The 20,722-nt window shown below is 43.3% G+C and overlaps 1 protein-coding gene across 1 annotated transcript; it reads right to left on the reverse strand.

Moving 5' to 3' along the window:
• Positions 1–2,310: 2,310 nt before the first annotated feature.
• taf9 (TAF9 RNA polymerase II, TATA box binding protein (TBP)-associated factor) lies at positions 2,311–18,285 on the reverse strand. The gene is made up of 7 exons (XM_083661228.1): positions 18,172–18,285; positions 15,908–15,989; positions 12,768–12,904; positions 10,931–11,065; positions 6,711–6,792; positions 4,642–4,752; positions 2,311–4,013 (listed from the first exon to the last, which is right to left on the reverse strand). Exons 1-7 carry the CDS (start codon positions 18,205–18,207, stop codon positions 3,871–3,873), a joined length of 726 nt encoding a protein of 241 aa, XP_083517354.1. The 5' UTR covers positions 18,208–18,285; the 3' UTR covers positions 2,311–3,870.
• Positions 18,286–20,722: the final 2,437 nt, after the last annotated feature.

Below are 20,722 nucleotides of genomic sequence, written 5' to 3' on the forward strand. Positions count from 1 at the left end.
CAGTAATTCCTCTCCGTGCATGTGGGTTTAGTTTTAACCTTTAAGTGGGAAATATGTCTATTAGTTTCTGGACATGTTTATTAGCCTACTAAATAATGTAGAGAAGACTCGTTTTATAATGCAGTTTATTTGTGTTGCTTTATTTCAGACCACACACCCCCAAATACACCCATGCCATCAACAGCCTACCTACCGACTGCCCCCTCCGAGGGGGATGCATTAAACCGGAACCAGCTCCAGCCTAAGTTCACCTTTACCCATTTTACATTTGGTCCTTTGAGAGCGCCAGATTGGCATCTACCCAAGGAAATGGAGTGCATTGATAATGAGCAGGCCACAGGGGGGAGCCAGACCGAAGCGTGTAACGCATCCACCGGCCTGGTTTGAGGATTATGAGGTCAGTGGCCACCACAGACATCGCGACCGTGATGTGGCACCCCATGGCCCATACAATGAGTGGAGTTCTACACCCAAGGAATATGCTGGTATGAGACACCTAAGCCCGCCACATGCAACCAGTTCCCAGGTCCAGAGGGATCCTGCTCTTCAGATGTCCCAGCTAGCCCCCTACCTGTCCACAGAGGGAATGCATGTGGAAAGACAGCATGGCCAGTATTTCTCTCCTCTGCATCATAGGCCAGGGGTGGGCAACTCTTTTTCATGGGGGGCCACATGAGAAACCCAGATTGTTGCTGGGGGCCGAACAAATTAGGGATGTTCATCAGTTATCGAAAATCGATAATTGATCGTTAAGGAATGGAATCGATCATGTGGAATTCTTATCGATTATTGTTATTATTAAAAAAAAAAAAAAAAAAAATTGCGGACTAGGTTTGGGTGGAATTCGTTCCTCCTCGCCCCACTCCATTGCACAGCCGACTAACGTGAGGTGGAGCTTCATATAGTCTCTATTTTTCTGGCTGGGCACGGGCCTTTGTGCCAACAAAACTGTTTTAAACATGGGGAATTCACACCGGCATGCGCCGGGGACAGCAGAGGAGACACATTGAAATAAAGAGTTCATTGAGGAGAACACATTGTCTTTCGTATTTTCTGCCATAGGCATTATTTTTGTAAAAAAGAAAAAAAAAAAGAAAAAAATATTAATATGATCGATAATCGATAATTGATCGTCAATTTTCCCCGATTTTCGATTTTGGACATTTTTCAAAATGAACATCCCTAGAACAAATATTGTCATGCCGTAACTCATGGATGGGCAACTTTGATGATAGAGAGGGACACAAAAAATCTCCTGACTACCAGGTTTTGCTGAGGGCCGAACGGCACCAGCGCGAAAAAATTGGGGCATTTGAAGCCAGGTTTAGAGGAATAACTCATTTTAAATTAACAGTTGTGATGTCATTATTCAGTCTTAACCACCAATATTTGATCCTTTTCTCACTCACTCCTATGTCACCACCCTCAGGGCTTGAAATTAACTTTTTTGACCACCTGCCAATATGGCTGCTAGATTTTAAAGTTACGAGCCAATTAGAATTTCCACTAGCCAAAATGTTTTTCTTAAAATAAACCAGAATATGAGTGGGTTAATATAAGCATAAGTATCAGTAAGTGGCCCGGGATTCTCAAAGCCTGTGTTGAGGGTCACACGAACAAAAACGCACTCTTGAAGCTAAATAAATCCAAAACCAATGAGCGCAATTAATTATTTAAATTTCTACTTCAATGTAGCCTTTTAGTCATTAAGATTATTGAAAGATATTCCATTCCAGACTGAAATGTTATAACAGAAGTGGAGTATTGGCCAGAATGACACGAACATTTGGACACTTATTCAGCGGGTATCTTGCATGTTGCGTTCAGGTGCAATGTGTTTATTTATTTTTTGCAATTCCATCGCGGGCAACACAGGTGGCGGCCCGCGGCCCGTATTTTGCCCATGTGTGACTTAGAGTAACCTTTCCGTGGATTATATAGCCTATATGCCGAATTGAAGAGTGTCACCTGGTAATCTATTTAATGTACCTCTGTATAATCAAGAAACGTTAAGCGCCCACAGGGTGGTGCAAGGGGGAACGGGCACTGCACTAGTGCTTGGTAATAGCTTTAACTCTACTGTTATCTCTCACGCTGTTCGCGTCGAGTCACATTTCCGAGGAGCTGCACGCAGGGGTTTGACGTGGAACTATATTGTATATTTAGGCCTTCAAACTATTTATTTTCTACAGCCTATGAATGAACCCATAAAAGTGACCTGCTTGATGGAGAGCACACCTGGCTCAAAGTGATGACGAGACACAATCTTTTAAACAGCTTGTTTTTAATAACGCTGTTGTAAAATCTGTAACAGCCAAACGGGTAAAATGTAAGAAGGGTGAACGCATTGTATCAATACACAATGTACATATTTGCATAAGTTTGTCACAAATAGCCCTGCAACATTAACCAGTCAGCGCTTGAGAAAGTAATGCAGTAACTTGAAGTTACTTGGATTAGTAACTAATATTACTCTTTTTGAAATCATAATCCGTTACACTACTCGTTACTGGTGAACAAAAAGTGAATTAGTCGAAAGTTAATTGTCGAAGTTAATTGACCAAAAAGCCTTGGTCGTATAGTACACTGTATAGCTGTACCAGCACGGGCCCCTAGCTTCTTTCTAGCTTCTGCAACAACTCAACTCTCGCGAGACTTGGAGCTAAACTTCTCTTTGAGCCAGACTTGGTCACACACAACAACAAACAGACTGGATCAAGTGAAAGGTCAAGAAAAGCATTTCATGTTTCTTGTTTCCATGTCATCAGACACTGATAAGAACAATCTGAGCCTGTCAGTGGCAAAAACACAACAAGCACTTTTAGTGGACGACTGGACGTACACTGACGGTTCGTATTTGCCCCAGCCTTTTTCGCGGCCGACGCGCTGTCGCTCAATACTGCACCAATTTCAAAAATTCTTGTCCCAATGAGTCACTTGGACACAAGAACAGGTTGAAAAATACATGTTAGCCTTTAACAGGTGACGGGTTTAGCTGCTCAGTGGAAACTAGGGGTGTCAAAAATAATCGATTATAAGATGCATTGCGATGCGGACGTGCACGATTCTGCATCGATTCACAAATGTCAAAAATCGATCATTTAATTATTATTTTTTTAATAATCAAATAAAATATAATGGAAGTACATGCAGTTGTTTATTTGGATCATAATACAATGCAATTCCAAATGCACTTTTATTTTAAAAGTAGTCACACAGTGAGAAAAAAGAAAGTGAGAAAAAATAAATCATGTATTGGGGAAAAAAAGTGATGCATCGATTTAAGATGCATCGATAATCGTAATCGAATCGAATCGTAGCCCTCTGAATCATAATCGAATCGTGAGGCCAGTGAAGATTCACTGCCCTAGTGGGAACCAGTCAAATTCCACATGAAGAAGTGTAGAGCTACGATTAATCGATTAGTCGATTGTCAGAAAATTGACAACTATTTTGATAATGGATTAATCGTTTTGATTTTTTTGTGTGTGTAGAAAATAAGTCAAAATTCTCTGATTCCAGCTTCTAAAATGTGAATATTTTCTGGTTTCTTGACTCCTCTATCACAGGAAATTGAATGGAAACAATGATTGACATTTTTTCACCATTTTCTGACATTTTATAGACCAAACAACTAATCGATTAATGGAGAAAATAATCAACAGATTAATCGATAATGAACATAATTTTTAGTTGCAGCCTTAAAGAATTCACTCCAAAAATCCCTTCACTGGATGAAGGAAGTTTAGGTAAAAAAATTAAAGGTGTCGAGCCGATGACATCACACATCATAACCTGGCTCGTGCTGATGATGTCATGACAGAGGGGAGTGGCTGTGACGGCAGGTTGAGATGCGTCACCGCGGCGTGGTCACAGGGTGTCATAGTCGTCGTCGTCATGCTTCCTCTTCAGAGACTCGGGGGCGGAGCTCTGTGCCATCACGTTGGTGATGACAATGTTCTTGGAGCCAATCAGAGAAGGGTTGATGAGGACGTTGGGCGTGGACGGCATCGCTGAGGGACAAGACAGCATAGAGGCTTTTTAATGACAGCTCAGTGTGTGTGTGTGTGTGTGTGTGTGTGTGTGTGTGTGTATGTGTGTGTGTGTGTGTGTGTGTGTGTGTTACAAATGGGTGGGTTAGTTATGCCGCAGCCGACATCACAGACCCTGGACGGGCGGAATCATGGAATTTGGCAATAGAAAATTTCTATTACCAAATTCCGTCCGAAATGGAATAAACTGTAAAACATGGAATATTGCATAATTTTCTATAATTTGGCTGAAATTGATCAAAGTAAGCCTAATTATCAAAATCAAAAGTAGGTCTAGTTATTGTAATAACCTAAATGATTTCATAATTGTAAAATAAAATATTGTAATATAAAATAATAATTATATTTTCGATTGGGGTGTTTTGAGAGGGGCCGGTCTTGCGTGGGACCCTTACATCACCCCACAACTTGGTTTAAAAAAACACACACAAAAGGAATTTCATATGGCCCTACACAGGTATGAAAACGCCCTAAAAGCCCCGTCAGTGGAGGCAGTTTCTCCTTCAGTGATGCTCATGCTGTAGTGTTACAGATCATGTTGCAGTGTTACAGATCATGTTGCAGTGTTACGGGTGGGTCGGTGTCTCACCACATTTGGACGAGGCCATCTGCGAGGGCGGGATCTGAACCGTGAACCTCTGTCCTGTCAGAGACACCGGCGTCCCCACCTTACTGCCCACCGACTGCACCGAGGGGCTTCCTGAGTGAGGAGACACCACAAGTTATTTACACTCTAGCAGCCAATGGCATCGCTGGAAAGATTTCAGTTTTAGGGAATAAACAAGACTTCTGCAGTCAGACTTTGTCACTGAACTGTTATTGATCACATTGATTGATCACTTCCCACCACACTGCACTCGGTCAGGTCCCCCTAAGCACACTCCCCGAGTTTGAAGTCGATCCAACAAACGGTTCTAGAGATACGCGAAGGACAGACATACAGAAGTCGATCGGACGGACAGTCCTGGAGATATAGTACGTGAAAGCTGTGATCTTATTGGTTGAATTGCACAAAGTTTACCACTGGGATTTCTCGGGTTCCCAGCAATGCACCCGCCAAGTTTGAAGTCGATCGGACGAATGGTTCTCGAGATGCCCGGCTGCTGTGTGGCCTTGCCTGCCCTATTGGCACGCGCACGTCTCCCTCTCTCTCCACATCTCTCTCTCCCTCAGTCTCTCGTGACTTTTTGTGTGTGTGAGTGAATTTATGACATCAGTGATGATGTCATCAGTGGGATTTATGACATCACTGATGATGTCATCAGTGGGATTTATGACATCACTGATGATGTTAGCGGGACAGACAGACAGAGCCCCGGCTCCCATTATGTATATACTGATGATGATGATGATTATATTGGGAGATTAACAAGAAATTACCAATCACAACGGGAGAGAGGATTAAAAATAGTGAGTGTTGGCAGGTATGATCTCCAATGTGTGGCCCTTCGCTTACTTGATGTAAATCAGTATGGCCCTCTGGGGAAAAAGATTGCCCACCCATGCCCTAAGCACACTCCCCAAGTTTGAAGTCGATCCACCAAACGGTTCTCGAGATCCGTGAAGGACAGACATACAGACAGTCCTAGATAAGATAGTGCAGTGCCTGTTCCAGTTCGAAGTCGATCGGACGGAGATACGTGATAGCTGTGATGTTATTGGTCGGATTGCACAAAATTCACCCTATGAAGCTATCAGGCATTAGCGTTTCTATTATTATTAACATCATCATCATCAAGTGATGTCATAGACATTGTGACATCATCAGTGATGTCATAAGAGACGGTCGAACACAACGGTCGAACTGCAGGCTGGGCGACCGAGCCTTGAAATTATATAAAAGGGAGCAAGTGGGCACTGTTTGCTTAAATTTTGTCCCACTGATGATGTCACAATGTATATGACATCATCAGTTATGTCATCAGTGACATCATTATTGGCCAAGATCATCTTATGTCATAGGCAGCAATAGACCTTATTCGCTAACCCCGGACAGCGCCATATTGTTGACATACCATCCTGCAGCTGACAACTATAGTAACGGCCTTATTGTCGTGTCTGTTCCATTACAAAATAGCGATAGTGATGACAGCAATAAAAAAACCAGAGTTGTTGTTTGTATGCTGCCGTTAATGCCTGTAATAAATAAACAAAAGAAAAAACGAGGTGAACAGACTTTGCTGTGAGGAGCTGTCAGAAAGTTTCACCTGTCTCTCCTAACTATCCACACATCTCCTGTGCTGCTGACGTATCCTCCGTCTCGCTCCCTTCACGTCTGAGGACGGTAGAGATAGGAACAAACCACGGGGACTTTATTGCTGTCATTACTACAGCCGTGTGTAACGCAGGTCACCATCCGAACACAATTGGAACGATACAGGTAACGCTAACGGCGGCTAGCTTCCTATAAACGCTGCTCTCACATAGGCTGTCACTTAAAGCTGCAGCGCTATGTCGAGAACATGGCGGCGGTGGGCGTGCACGTACGTGAGTGACGTCAATCGAATAAGGTCTATAGTGATTGCCAACGTCGGTGGCAGCCATTCCTTGTACACACAGCGCAGAGAGTGTGCTGCTGTCTGTTGTGCCCTGGTCGCTCCGCCCACCTTCAGCTGTGGCTGACCAGTGTGAGAGCAGAGTGCCCCCTGCTGGACTCACCTAGGGTGGGGGTGGAGGGTCTGCTGGAGACGGCTCCCACACTGAGGCGAGGCACCGAGATCCTGCCCGCCGATGAGGATATCTGGAGACAAAGACAGCAAGACATCAAGACAGCAGCACAAGGCCCAGAGAACATACTACTGCAGAGACAACAGCTGCAACAGAAGACCAGGTCTGACAGCAGGATCAGGCTCTGAACCCAGCAGAGACTAACTAGCCTTGGTCGGAGATGTTTGGTTAATTTTCTTTTTGGAGAGATCCGTTATTGATTTGTTTGGGATGAGGGTTTACTTGAGAACTGAAACTGAATTTGTAATTTTAGATTTTTTAAACTCTAAACTCTATTTTTTGGTGAATAATAGTTTGGTTGATTATTAGGACTTGCCGGTAAAGAAAAAAAAATCTTGCCTGAACGCAATAAAGTTTGCCGCATTTTGTAATGCGGGGGTACGGTGGCGCAGTCGGTAGCGCTGTCGCCTCGCAGCAGACATGGGGACTTGGACTTGAGACTTGGACTTGAGTCGCACTTAAGTCTCACCCACAGTGACTTGAGACTCGTCCTCAAAGACTTGAGACTTGACTTGGACTTGAGGTTTGGGACTTGTGAACAAGCTTTATTTTTTTATTTTATTTTTTTGGTGCATTAACATTAAGGAAATATCTACTAATGGCATCCAATCAATGCTGATACTGTATACTGATAGATAAAGGAGTGAGGATAATACAGTACATGCTTTGAATTCCTTAGTTTTAGCTATGCAGTGTTCTAAGCAGACCAGATGACATGCAGCAGATGATAGAACGCTCATCCATAAGAAACTTGAGACTTGACTTGGACTTGAGCTCAAAGACTTTAGACTTGACTTGGACTTGCAAAAAATGACTTGTGAGCATCTCTGCCTCACAGTCAGAAGGTCCTGAGTTCGATTCTCGCCTGGGACACTGTGGGCGCTGTGGTTGTGTTCCCCCCCATATCTTCAGTGCCTACTGCCCAGGTGGGGTATCTCGTCGTAAGGGCCTTTCTCTCTGTGTGGAGTTTGCATGTTCTCCCCGTGCTCCCCCAGGGGGGTTCCTCCGTATATAACCCCCCCACTAAAAACATGCAGAAGATCAGATCGTCATCGTCATCCGACCAGTGACGACATCATCCGAAGTTGGTCCCCGGGCGCTGTACGAGAAAGCGACCACTGCTCCTGGCCTGCCCCCCGGAGGAAAGGACATGCCTGGATGGGTTAAATGCAGAGGACACTTTTCACCGGCCACCGTCAGCATGAGTGTGTTGTGGCCGCATGCATGTGTTGTGGTGTTCGTGTGACAATAAAAGACGGGCTTGTCCGTTACGAGAGTAATAAATGTATTAAAAAATAGCCACTTTCAGACATGAACTCTGGGTCAGGTCAGGGTTGCTTCCCCTGAGCCTGACCCGGGGGATACGTGAAGTTAACCCTTTCAGACATGAGGCATGTTGCTTTCATACATGTGGAGCACCTCCGGGTGTAAAGTAGAGAGGGGGCGGGGCTGGGGGGAGGAGCACCTCCAGGTGTAAAGTAGAGAGGGCGGGGGTGGGGGGAATTTGGGCATGACCACACAATGGGGAGTTGTGAAAACTGACCACACAGCTGTACTTCACTGTCTGAGCATAGCTTTAAAGTCGAACTGAACCCGTTCGTCACGTGCATATGAGTCCATTTCAAACTGAAAACATAGTTTGTCTAAGATGACAGGTTGAGAGGCGGGTCATAGTATCATGTCGATGATTTTATTTGACAATTTTGGGGACTGGATTGGGCTTTGGCCAATCCTGGCGTGTTCCACCTCCAAATGGAGTGGGATTCAGTGTGTTGTGGCGCTCCCCTCGGGAAGAGCCTTTTGACGGGAGGAGTGGAGCTCAGCGACCCGCAGGCAGCCAGCTGCCTTCGTGTTGCCGAGCGGAGAGCGCAGCACGTCGGCCTGGAATCTCCAAAGTGCAACCCTGACAACCAAGCTCTCGGATGCGCGCGCCATTATCGCTGCTGTAAATACGATATCCCTGGAATGCGCGTTTTAACGAGCCTGTTACATTTCTTTGCATTCTTAGAGATTATAGTTTTTGTTTTTGGTTCATGTTTCTAACAATTGGCCAAGTTAGTAGTTAGTTTATGGGATAGGAATTCTGCCAGATGACAGGCACTAGCCATTTTCTACTTCATTTGGAAGAGAAAATTATCCTGAAATGAAGATTTGATTGACAGCTGCATGTCGTGATATGATTGGTTGAAATGGGGTAGAAATTTGATAGTACTAGGTGACGTCAGAAAACTGTACATTACTGTTATCAATGAAATCTTGAAAAATAAACTTTTGATGTGAAAAAGTGTGGAAAAACTAAAGAAATAAGATTGTTGTGATTCTTTTTGCATACATTATTAAATAGGTGCACTGCATACCCAGGTATTTGAACTAAAAGAAAATAAAAGTCATTTTTGGGTTCAGCTCGACTTGAAGTGAATCGCATTGACATTCAACAAACTATCACGACATGCAGAGTCTGAAAACAAGTTGCTAAAAATACATAATGGGCAATTACTGCCCAACGTTCGCGGCATATAATTGTTTGCGCATAACGTTGGTAATTAATTAAACAACCCTACAACTCACACCCAGATGCATCGATTTCCTCGAGTCTCAAGTGCTACAAGAAAACAGGTCTTTGCTAGCGTTCAGTCCTAAAATGCATCAATCCTACTAGAATTATACACAATACAGGAAGCTAGATGTTTTTACCTTCAAAATAAAATCAATGTTGTATTACTTAGTAACAAAAAATCAGAAGGGTCGACTCACTACGGGTTAAAATTGACTTTTCGAAGGGAGCAGATATTCTTCCAGTTTATCTCTGTTCTGTATCTTTCAGATCACACACACACACACACACACACACATTACACGTGCATTTACTTTATTTAAATGTCATTATTGCGAAGGTTGTAGCCGGAGGTTTCCGTTTTATACTGCCTGACTTGACGCTACTTGGAATTTGCGGTTCTGCACGTGAATCTTCACAAACGCTGTGTAAAAGGCATGAACGCAACCAGATCCAGATACGCTACCTAGCGATGTCCAATACTGGGAAGCAGGACGACCCTCGCGTCCAAAAATGCTCTATTTTAAATGTGTGTGCTGTGCGAAGCTATGCAGAAATGAAATAAGATCAAAGCCATGAGCGTTTCAATCCAGCAACACGTAGCCTGTTGGTTAAAACTGAAACTGCATCCTTTTTTCGCTCGCTCATTCACATCGACTACTTATATAATAATAATCTGTCACGCTGGTTTTCTGTCTCTCTCATCCCACTCACTGAGCTGGCTACTTCACGGAGCTCTGGAGGGGAGGGGGACCAACCCGCCTATGATACTAGGTAAGAGCCTTGTCTCAGAGCCAGATCGTAGGAGGGTCGCGGGAGCGCGCATAGCTCAGCAAAATGTGTTCGTACATACACCGCCACCCGGATCCCCTCTAGGTAACTCCCGAGTTCCAAGGCATGTCTGAAAGAGGCTAATGTGAAACTGTGCTTTGTTACAGTGATGGCAGACTGTGGTCTCTTGCCTTCTTCTATCTTGCCAAAGTCTATTTATGGGTATTTTCAAAAACTTTCAAGGCCTTGATTTTTATTTCTCAAATTAAAACATTTCCCTGGATTTCAAGGACCCGTGGGAACCTTGTTTATTAGTGGTCAGACTGATGGACTCTAGGTGCCCAGAGACTGGGCTTTAGGGAGGTGGGGTACCTTAGACTCTAGGTGCCCAGAGACTGGGCTTTAGGGAGGTGGGGTACCTTCTTCTAGGTGCCCAGAGACTGGGCTTTAGGGAGGTGGAGTACCTTCTTCTAGGTGCCCAGAGAGACTGGGCTTTAGGGAGGTGGGGTACCTTCTTCTAGGTGAGCAGAGACTGGGCTTTAGGGAGGTGGGGTACCTTCTTCTAGGTGCCCAGAGACTGGGCTTTAGGGAGGTGGGGTACCTTCTTCTAGGTGAGCAGAGACTGGGCTTTAGGGAGGTGGGGTACCTTCTTCTAGGTGAGCAGAGACTGGGCTTTAGGGAGGTGGGGTACCTTCTTCTAGGTGAGCAGAGACTGGGCTTTAGGGAGGTGGGGTAGCTTCTTCTAGGTGAGCAGAGACTGGGTTTTAGGGAGGTGGGGTACCTTCTTCTAGGTGAGCAGAGACTGGGCTTTAGGGAGGTGGGGTACCTTCTTCTGGACGGTCTTGAGGCGGTAGTTGGGGGCGGTGAGGCAGTAGCGGTCTGGGGGCAGACGGGGCCCGGTGTACGGCTTGATGAGGGGCAGAGGGGTCTGGTTCTTCTGCCTGGCTACCTCCAGCAGGAACTGATAAGAGACACAGACAACACACACGGTCACAACACAGACAACGCTTAATAAACGCTTCGATTAAGATTTCAATCATTTTATTTTCATTCAATTTCCATTTCTAACTCACACCCAGCACCTGCAAGCTGGGTGCAAGGTAGAGCTGTCACTTTTTAATCGGAATTCGAATGTAACTTCGAATGCGGGGGAGGGGGGGGGACGTTCGATATGTAATTGACCCATCCGAATTAAAATAATAATAATAATATTGTTTCTTTTGTGGCGTGGGGATTTTTTTTAATGTAATTCATTGATGATCCAGCAGAGGGCGCTCCGCTCTAACATTTCCGTGCGGCTGGGCCAAATGTCAAGCATATTCCCAGGTTCATGCAGACGACAACAACAAAGCCAGGTGCGGACAATCACAACACTAGCCTCAATGCAACTCATCAGCTCTCAACAGCTGGTCATTAAGAAATCAAAGAGAAAAGAGACTATCTCCATAACATGTAACATAGTTTTATGGGGCCGTGGGGCAGAGGGGGGTTGGAATTATCCAATTAACTTTAGATATATTCAAACAAATTGAGGGGCAATTAAAGTTCGTTCAAACTTTATTTTTGGAAAAAGTGACAGCTCTAATGCAAGGTACTGGGGGTACCTTGCAAATTTAACTTGGGTTCTCCAAGACCCCCCCCCCCCATAAAAAAATCTCCTCGGATCTGGACGAATCAGAGAAATGACCCAAATTGAGATGAAAAAAGCGGGATCCGATATATATATATATTTATTTATATTTATGACTTTGATCTCTCAGACAGCCCCTGCAACATGTTTCTCAAAGTGAAAATCAAGTTGTGAGGTGACATAAGGGTCCCACGCAAGACTGACCCCCCTCTCAGAACACCCCAATTGAATATACAGTCATTTCTCTAGGCCTATTTTACAATTACGAAATCATTTACGTTAGTACAATAATTAGGTCTAATTTTGATTTGGATAATTAGGCCTAATTTGATCAATTTCAGCCAAATTATGTACAATTCTGCAATATTCCATGTTAGAACACGGCTCTCTCGAATACTCGATTCTGATTGGTCAATCAACAATATTCACCGGTCATTATTTCTCGACAACCGACCGCTGCTCTGCCACACCTGGATTAATCAGTTGATAAGAGCTTTTTGTCAGCAAACACTACTAATTAGGCCAACCAGTTGCAGCTGTGGTGTCTTGTGTGCCAATTACGAATGAAACCGCTTTGCCGTTGAAAACGCTATTAAAAAATCTATTTGAATAATTATTTTTGTCAGATTATTGAATGATTTAGTTGTAGGCCGTGTTCTAAGCGGGATAATGTATATTGAGGCGGTGATTACTGGGAAATAATGACCTTCAGGTGAATCATTAAGCCCTCCGCTGCGCGTCGGGCTCAATCATCACCTGTCGGTCATTATTTCCCCCGTAATCACCGCCTCAATATACATTATCCCTTACTTATACAGTTGATTCCATTTTTATTACCAAATTCCATGATTCCGTCTGTTTTTTCCGTTTTGTGGAAATCATATGGCCCTACAATAGAGCAGGCGAGGCCACGCAGCAGCGTGCTGTGGGGGAGGCCCACCCTAGTTTTGCAAATGCCCCCATTTTTTAGACAGTGGGGGCCAAATTTGCCCCCAAAATATTTTTGAAATGTCCTACACTGGCAGAGGCTTACGTCTCTTGGCGGGGGTGAGGTGAAGGACTGGTCCATACGGCACTGGATGGCTAGCTTGATGTCGTCGGCGTCCACACTGTGCTTCTTGGCGTGCGTGGCGTAGATTTTAGCGTCTTCGATGATGCTCGTGACATATCCTGAGGAGAGACACAGCAGCCGGTTACATCTGCATTTTCATTCATTATTTATAGGACCAATCAGCATGTTTGTAAAAAACAGATTGGCTATGCTTCCGGGTGCAACTGCCGCCCGTTGGTTTTAAACAGCAGTTCATGGTGAAACCATGCCCTCTTTTAATTCTAATTGCTCCTTCATACTTTAAGCTAGACACTCCATTTAAAGGAGAATTTCGTTTTTTTTTTAACCTGGAGCCCTCTCCTCACATTAATTATTATCTGACGACTCACCCAGTGTTCTCCGCAGTGTTTTTGTCCGTCTTAGGCGTTGTTTTGAGATCAATAGTGTGCAAGCCAGTCCTAGAATGGAGCTCCGTGGGGGCCACGTAGCAGCGTGCTTTTCATCCATGTAAATAGACAGTTTTATTCCCGTTTTCGACCCATATCGTCAGAATCTGATCCCTAAAGAACGATCAGACTGCTATTCTCCCCCGGGCTCTTTTCAGCGGTAGTTACAAGCATCCCATTTCCGCCTGTCGGGTTAGTGAGACACAACTCTCGTCAAGTCCCGCGAGACTTTCCTGCCGCTGGCCTGTGGACTGACTTGACGAGATTTGGTCTCACTGACCCGACAGGCGGAAATGGGATGCCTGTAACTACCGCTGAAAAGAGCCCGGGGGAGAATTAGTAGTCTGATGGTTCCTTAGGGATCAGATTCTGCTAAAGTGTAATCCCTGATGTTAATCTGAATCCGGACTGGCTCAAATAAATACGTGCGGCAATCGAATTCAAATGAATCGTCCATAATCTCGAAATCAGATATTTAGCTAGGCTAGGCTAAGCTACACAAGCTGCCCTGGATGTGTTTCACAACAGGGCGAGTTGAAAGCACATGCCGGGCAGAGCAGAGATATGCCTTCAGTAGCTATAGCTCAATAAACCTAGCATGCTAAAAACACGGCTGATATTTATTTGATTTCGATATCATGGAAGATGCAGTTGAATTCGATGGCCGCACGTATTTATTTGAGCCGTCCGGAATAACGTCATGGACCATAACGTCCATAACGACCATAACGTCATTACACCTGAGCAGCGGTGGAATGGGAGCTTCTATATCTCTACCAATGTGACAGACAGCAAGCCACACGCTGCAGATGTAGCACAGAGCTAAATAGATTGTTATTTTGCTCATTGTCTGTATGATATAATAAGGATATGAGCAGCTTGAGTGTCGGAAGATAAGTTAATATACAGGACGTAAATACAAGCATTTCATATGCCCTGAATTCCTCGTTTTCAGTTCGCAGGTCAAAACAGATGAACGTTTCCACGCTTGTTTATCAAACCGAAGTTATCAGGGTGACTTAAAAATCATATTTAAAGCTGGAAATAAGGTCCAGGTTGTAACAAAAAAATGAATTCTCCTTTAACCGAAGCGTTTCAATCCAGAATGATTTACAGTCTTTGAAGGAATTTTCGTCACTTTGTAACTACATCTTTAAATTGCTCTTTACAAATGTTAAAGAGCACAGTTTTCTTCATTTCCTTTTCTCTTCTTTTAGAATACATTAATAAAAAAATAAAAATAAACATTCTAGCAGTTAATAACATTGCTAGACAAATGTGAGTCTCAAACGCACAGGGAGCGTCAGATCTCAGCATTTGAAAGCCCCACGCATTGTTTTAAACGGCCGAACACGCACCAAGAGCGTTCTGACGCTGACAGTTAGAAACTAGGGGTGGGGGGGGGATCACCAGAGTCCCCACGATATATTATCACAATACTTAGGTCACAATACAATATGATTTAAAAAATATTGCGATAGATTATTACCCTTTTGATGTCCCCAAAGGAAAAAACTTCCATGTGTTTTACCTAATGAAATCAAGTTTCCACTCATTTCAATCATTCGTATTGCAGCAAAATGGGATTATCAAGCAGACAGAGTGACCTGCACTGTCATAAAAATCTGTCGGAAATGTTGCATGATGCACTTGACAACCTATATCAGGGATGTCAGAGATCCGGCCCGCGGGCAGGTTTCATCCGGCCCGCGAGATGTTTTGGAATATTAAAAAAATATATATACAGTATATATATATATTATTATTATTAAATTCGCACCCCATTATTATGAACTACGTGTGGCTAATAAGCAAGCTAAGAGTTCATTCATAAGTTAATTAACCTGCACTACAAGGAAGTATGTCAGTAGGTCATCAGGTGTAAACAAAGCCGCCATGATGCCACGCTGGAATTGAATCGCGCATTCAGCTACCTACCAAAAAACAAAAGAATCAACAAGATCAGGCGCGGACTGCATAATCGGGCACGTCGGGCAAATGCCCGGTGGCCTGGCCTGGCCTGCAAAAAAAAAAAAAATTGTGCCCGCAGTCAGGCCACTCACTGAACAGCAGGCCAGGCGCCGCCTACTGGTTTACTAGTGGTTTTATTACTTTATTCAGGGTTAAAGTGGGTGCATCTCATTGTAAAATTGGACTTGGCCCAAATTGGGCTTCAAACGGCCCAAATCGGGCTTTAAACGACCCAAATTGGGCTTCAAACGGCCCAAATCTGGCTTCAAACGGCCCAAATTGAGCTTTAAACGGCCCAAATTTTTCGGACGCCGGCACGCGCGTCGGCCCGTATCGGCCTGGCCTGCTTGGTATCTAATGCCCGGCCTGAATTATGATCCCAGTCCCCCCTGAACAAGATGCTGTCGAAAAAGAGAAAGGTTGACACGGAATGCAGGCAGTTTCAAGAGAAATGGAAAGAGCAGTATTTCTTTTGTGAAGTAAATGGGTAAATGAGTCGAATTGATTTTAGTAAAAAAAAAAAATCCGGCCCCCATGAGGTCTCAGTTGAACAAATCCGGCCCTCTACCTAATATGAGCCTGACACCCCTGACCTATATAATAAAATATTGCGAATGAATTAATTGGCATTGGTGCAATACGATATACTGTATTGCGATACTATGCTGTACCGACTCCCCCATTAGAAAGCATCTGTAGACTCACTGTAAGTGAATTCCAGCATCTGGTTGATGACTCGGGGCTCGTACTCAGCGATGCCCATGTCCTTCAGGATCTGGATCATCACCTGCAGGAAATTCAATCAATGAATGTATTATATTACATAAACCAGCGGTTCAGTCTGAGACTGAGGGTCTCCCCCCAGACAAAGCTTGGAAAAAGGTGCCACTCTGTAGAGACCCTATGTTCTTGACTGGATGTGATTTTGGTGCAGACCCTATGTTCTTGACTGGATGTGATTTTGGTGCAGACCCTATGTTCTTGACTGGGTGCGATTTTGGTGCAGACCCTATGTTCTTGACTGGATGCGATTTTGGTGCAGACCTAGCCTCAACGCGCGAGACTCATCAGTCATTCATTCTTCCTTCAGAGTCTCAGATGCGCGGTCCCTATAGCCACTGCAACGCCGGCTAAATGGCTGCACACGATATACATGTCATCAATCACAATAAAACTCAGAATGTTATCATGTAGGTGCCCAGCTGGCACTCCCAAATAGTGCGTACTTTGCAATAGCGAGCACTTTTTCACATGGCGGAGGCGATGCTCAAAATTGTAAACTGCACTACGCCCTCCCAACCACTGAGCAACGAACCGATACATCCGGCGCTGTGGAGCACCTAAAAACTTTGGCACTGGTAATTGTAATGTATCAGAGATTAATCATTGTGTCCTTAAATGTGCTCCTAGCTTTTTCAACTTAGGAGGATAATGTAAGGTGATAATCACACCACAGACACCCAGTTCATAAATGCTGCAATACTTAAAATGCAAAGGCTTCCATCAGTGGGCCATAGGCTCAATCCCCACTGTGTTAACTCTGTGTTGGTGATAGTGACTTTAACAGACGTTTATTGACATGAAAATCTTTGAGCGTATCATTTAATAATCTGCCAATATGTCAACAAAATCACAAAGAAGGTAACGCTTAAATGTATTATTGTGGTGCCAAAAGGCCTGGTGAAAAATGTGGGTGCACCTAAATGATGTGCTGGTGCACCTACATTAAAAAGTAAGGTGCACCAGTTTAGTTTAGTTTAGTTTATTAGGATCCCCATTAGCCATTACACAAGGCAACATCTACTGTTCCTGGGGTCCACAGTCAAAACAAACAATACAGATACATTACAAATATGCAAAGTAAAAGACAAAACACATTTTAAAATCATAAATTTAAGACAAACAAGAGAAAACAAACAAAAACTCACTCAACCTGGTTCTAAATACAGCATATGTCCATCCAAATAACCATGTAACCTCCATCACAATATTCCTAAAATACTATACAATATATACAGGCATATAATACTATAATATAATACATCTACCTATAGCCTAACTAATACATTACTATCCGTTTAACAATCATTATCTATCATCTGTCCACCCATAGTACATCCTTATATGTTATATAACGTCTAACTATATTTCTACATTAATTACCAGTGCACCTAGTGTAAAAAGTTAGTCTGGAGCCCTGAGAGCAACCCTCTATCTGAACATTATTCTGATCATCAACACAAATGGTGTACTCAAAGTGGGTCTACTACACAACATAAAAGCTATGGTTATGTGTGTGTAGGACATGAACCACATTTTCCATACTTTTACAGGAATTTGTTCAAATCCCAGAACTATTCAAGACCTGGAAATCATCACATTCATTCATACTTTTCCATCCTTTCCAAACCTGCGTAGGAAGGAACCCTGTAAAGCATACATGTATATCTCCCTATCTCTCCTCTCAGCACAGTGTTTTGGTTCAGCTCGAACTCTTGGTTCATTTTGTGCGTAACGACGTAGAGGGGAATACTAATAATATAGATGAATGGGCTTATGCTGTTTACATGACCACTTGTATAATCAGGTAACTCTAGAAATCCCATAGTAATTGTTTATTAGTCAAGTACTGTACTGTACTGTACAAACGTAGTTTTAGCAATGACATGTAACGTTAACGATCATGACAACTTGTACGTGTTTTGTTGTAAAAACACAAAGCTAACTAACTTAACTAGTTCGATCCAAAAGTGTTGCTGCTCAGCCACATGACGGCTGTTGTGTTGTGATGTGTTGTGTGAATGGGCTAACGCTAGCTCGCAAGCTAACACTACTAGCGGGTTTAGAAATATGCACAGACTGGTCGCTGCACGAGCTGGCTGACGTCACAGACAATATCACACACGCAGGCCTGATCAGAGCAATGATGAGTTATTGATCCGTTATTAGTTATTATTGATCAGAAATACCTGAGCATCTTTAGGAACGGTTTTGGGAGCGGACATCTTGCCTGCTGCCTGCCTCCGGCTTCTTCTCTTCTTCTTATTGGCGGTTGGCAAACAACGAATTGGTGCATTACCGCCACCAACTGGTATTCTTCTTCTTCTTCTTCTGCTTCTTCTTCTTCTTCTTCTTCTTCTTCTTCTACTAGTGCTTTATGGCGGTTGGCAAACAACTTATGGTGCATTACCGCCACCTTCTGAAATGGAGTGTGGATCAGAATGGACTTCTAAAACACTACACTATCCTGACTATATTCTTCTATTTAGTCCAGTTTCCTCTCAAAATAAAAAATATATCCCTATACCCCACATTCCCTGAATTCAACTGCAATATTTATTTTAACTCCAGCTTGATACGATTGCTCTCCAATCTGTTGTTGAGGATCTGTCTTTCCTGTTGGTAGTATGGACAATCAATCATTACATGTTCTAATGTTTCCTGCCTATTGCAATATTCACACATATCAGTCTCATGCTTTCCCAGTGTGCCCAAATCTCATCCTTGATATGATATCTTCATCTTTTTTAGTTATGCTCATGTCTCTCATATTTTTCCTACTGTCTTTTGGATATTATAATAATGCCTACCTTTAGTTTCTTTATTCCACTCCTCCTGCCATTTTTTTTACTATAACCCAGCAAGCAAAATGACATCATGATAACATTGTGATGACGTCTTTCAGTGACGTCCAGGACGTGGCCAAATCACAGCCGGTTTGGGGGATGATTTAAACGTCTACGCAGGAACGTCAAGCTGACGTTGAAATATGACATTACCACGAATGGGCATGTTCAGTTATTATTCTGCTATGAACACAGTGTATATTCAGCAGCTTTATACATAAGGCTATAATTATGTCCAGATTAACAATTTATGCTACATTTTCCAAAAATATAATACTGCCCGAGTGGAAATCCCACTCAGGATCTACAACTTACCAACCGGCTATTCTACCGGTGCCGACAGGCCGCAGTGCCGACAGGCCGCAATGCTGATAGCCCACAAGCAGAACCAGCTGAGCGAGGCGGCGTGCAGCGTGTCGGTGGACCGGCTGGAGCTAACCTCTCCCAGCCCCCACGCCTAAACCTAATTTAGATGTGACATTAATTGTTCCAGAATTGAGCAACAGGGGGACAGTCCCAAAACATATGTAGAAATGTGCCGTGAACTTTCATTGAGCACAGGTGTCAAAAATAATCATTAGTCATTTTCATGTGATGGAGCGTGATGAGGGTAAGGTATGTTCTGTGCAACAAAATACAATTGCATTGCCAGGGTACACCGTATGCCCTGAGTGCTGACCTAAGCTGTAAATAACAGGATGAGTGGGTAAAAAGCATTGCCAGGGTACACCGTATGCCCTGAGTGCTGACCTAAGCTGTAAATAAAAGAAAAAAGAGGAATGCGTCTTTGATATCAGAAAAAGAAAGTAATCCATTAACATTAAAGATATCTTTCAAATAGCGTACAGTACACCCTTACTTTCCCAATGGGGAGATTTATTATGTTATTATATTTTATTTTGTCTTTAGGTAAATACTATTATTCACATGATACCGTTTCTTTGCACGCCAAATCTTATCTATGCAAATACGTTTTTTTTAATTCTATTTTAATAATTAAATTAGCCTGTTTCTTACTTACTGCACTTTACCCTTTTAACTTGTATAGCTTTTCCTTGGTAAATTATATTGTATTTGACTTGTTTCACTTATTTGACTTATTATGTAAAGTTGAGTTGGCTCTGAGTCTAAGAATTTCATAATGATGTTGTGTTATTATGAAGTACGTGACAATAAACTTGAAACTTGGAGCAGTCAAATCTTTTGGGTTTATGATCATGAGACTGGTCGAACTAGCTGTAAAGGTTAATCATTTTAAAAACAGCTCACACACACACACACACGCATGCGCGCGCACGCACGCACACACACACACGCACGCACACACACACACACACACACACACACACACACAGTTGTGTACAGTTGGTGGTTCTCATGGTTTATGGCTGGATGTGTGTGTGAATGTCTCTATAAAGCGTCAGGTAAATATGAACTGATATTTGAATGCGGTGGGAAAAACAACACCCTGTTGTCATCACTGATGAACTCACAAAGTTCAACTGTGCATGTGTGTGTGTGTGTGTGTGTGTGTGTGTGTGTGTGTGTGTGTGTGTGTGTGTGTGTGTGTGTGTGTGTGCGTGCGTGTGTGTGTGTGTGTTCATGTTGTTCAGCTGCTGCCTCTGTACAGTGAGGAGGTCAAAGGTCAGATACACATAGGGGGTGAAATAATTAGAAAATCCTACAAAGAAAATTAACAATGATGATGATGATAATAATAATAATAATAATAATAATAATAATATATTTTCAATCATATTTTCATAGACAACACCCCCATGCTGGGTTCCATCTCCTGGGTCAGCACCTTGACACAGTAGCCCGGTGATTCCTAACCAGGGGTACGTGTACCCCTAGGGGTACTTGAGCAGCTTGCAGGGGGTACTTGGAAAGG

This window comes from Poromitra crassiceps (assembly GCF_964638095.1).
Source record: "Poromitra crassiceps genome assembly, chromosome: 26".
Classification (NCBI taxonomy): Eukaryota; Metazoa; Chordata; class Actinopteri; order Beryciformes; family Melamphaidae; genus Poromitra; species Poromitra crassiceps.

Bases quoted from the DNA above. Each gene is read 5' to 3' on its own strand.
- taf9 (XM_083661228.1), bottom strand. From the start codon at position 18,207: ATGTCCGCTCCCAAAACCGTTCCTAAAGATGCTCAG. The intron at 11,066-12,767 runs GTAAGCCTCTGC...GTCTCTTATCAG, and splicing joins CCTCACCCCCGCCAAGAGAC to TTCCTGCTGGAGGTAGCCAG. The intron at 4,753-6,710 runs GTGAGTCCAGCA...CTCCTCACTCAG, and splicing joins ACCCTCCACCCCCACCCTAG to GAAGCCCCTCGGTGCAGTCG.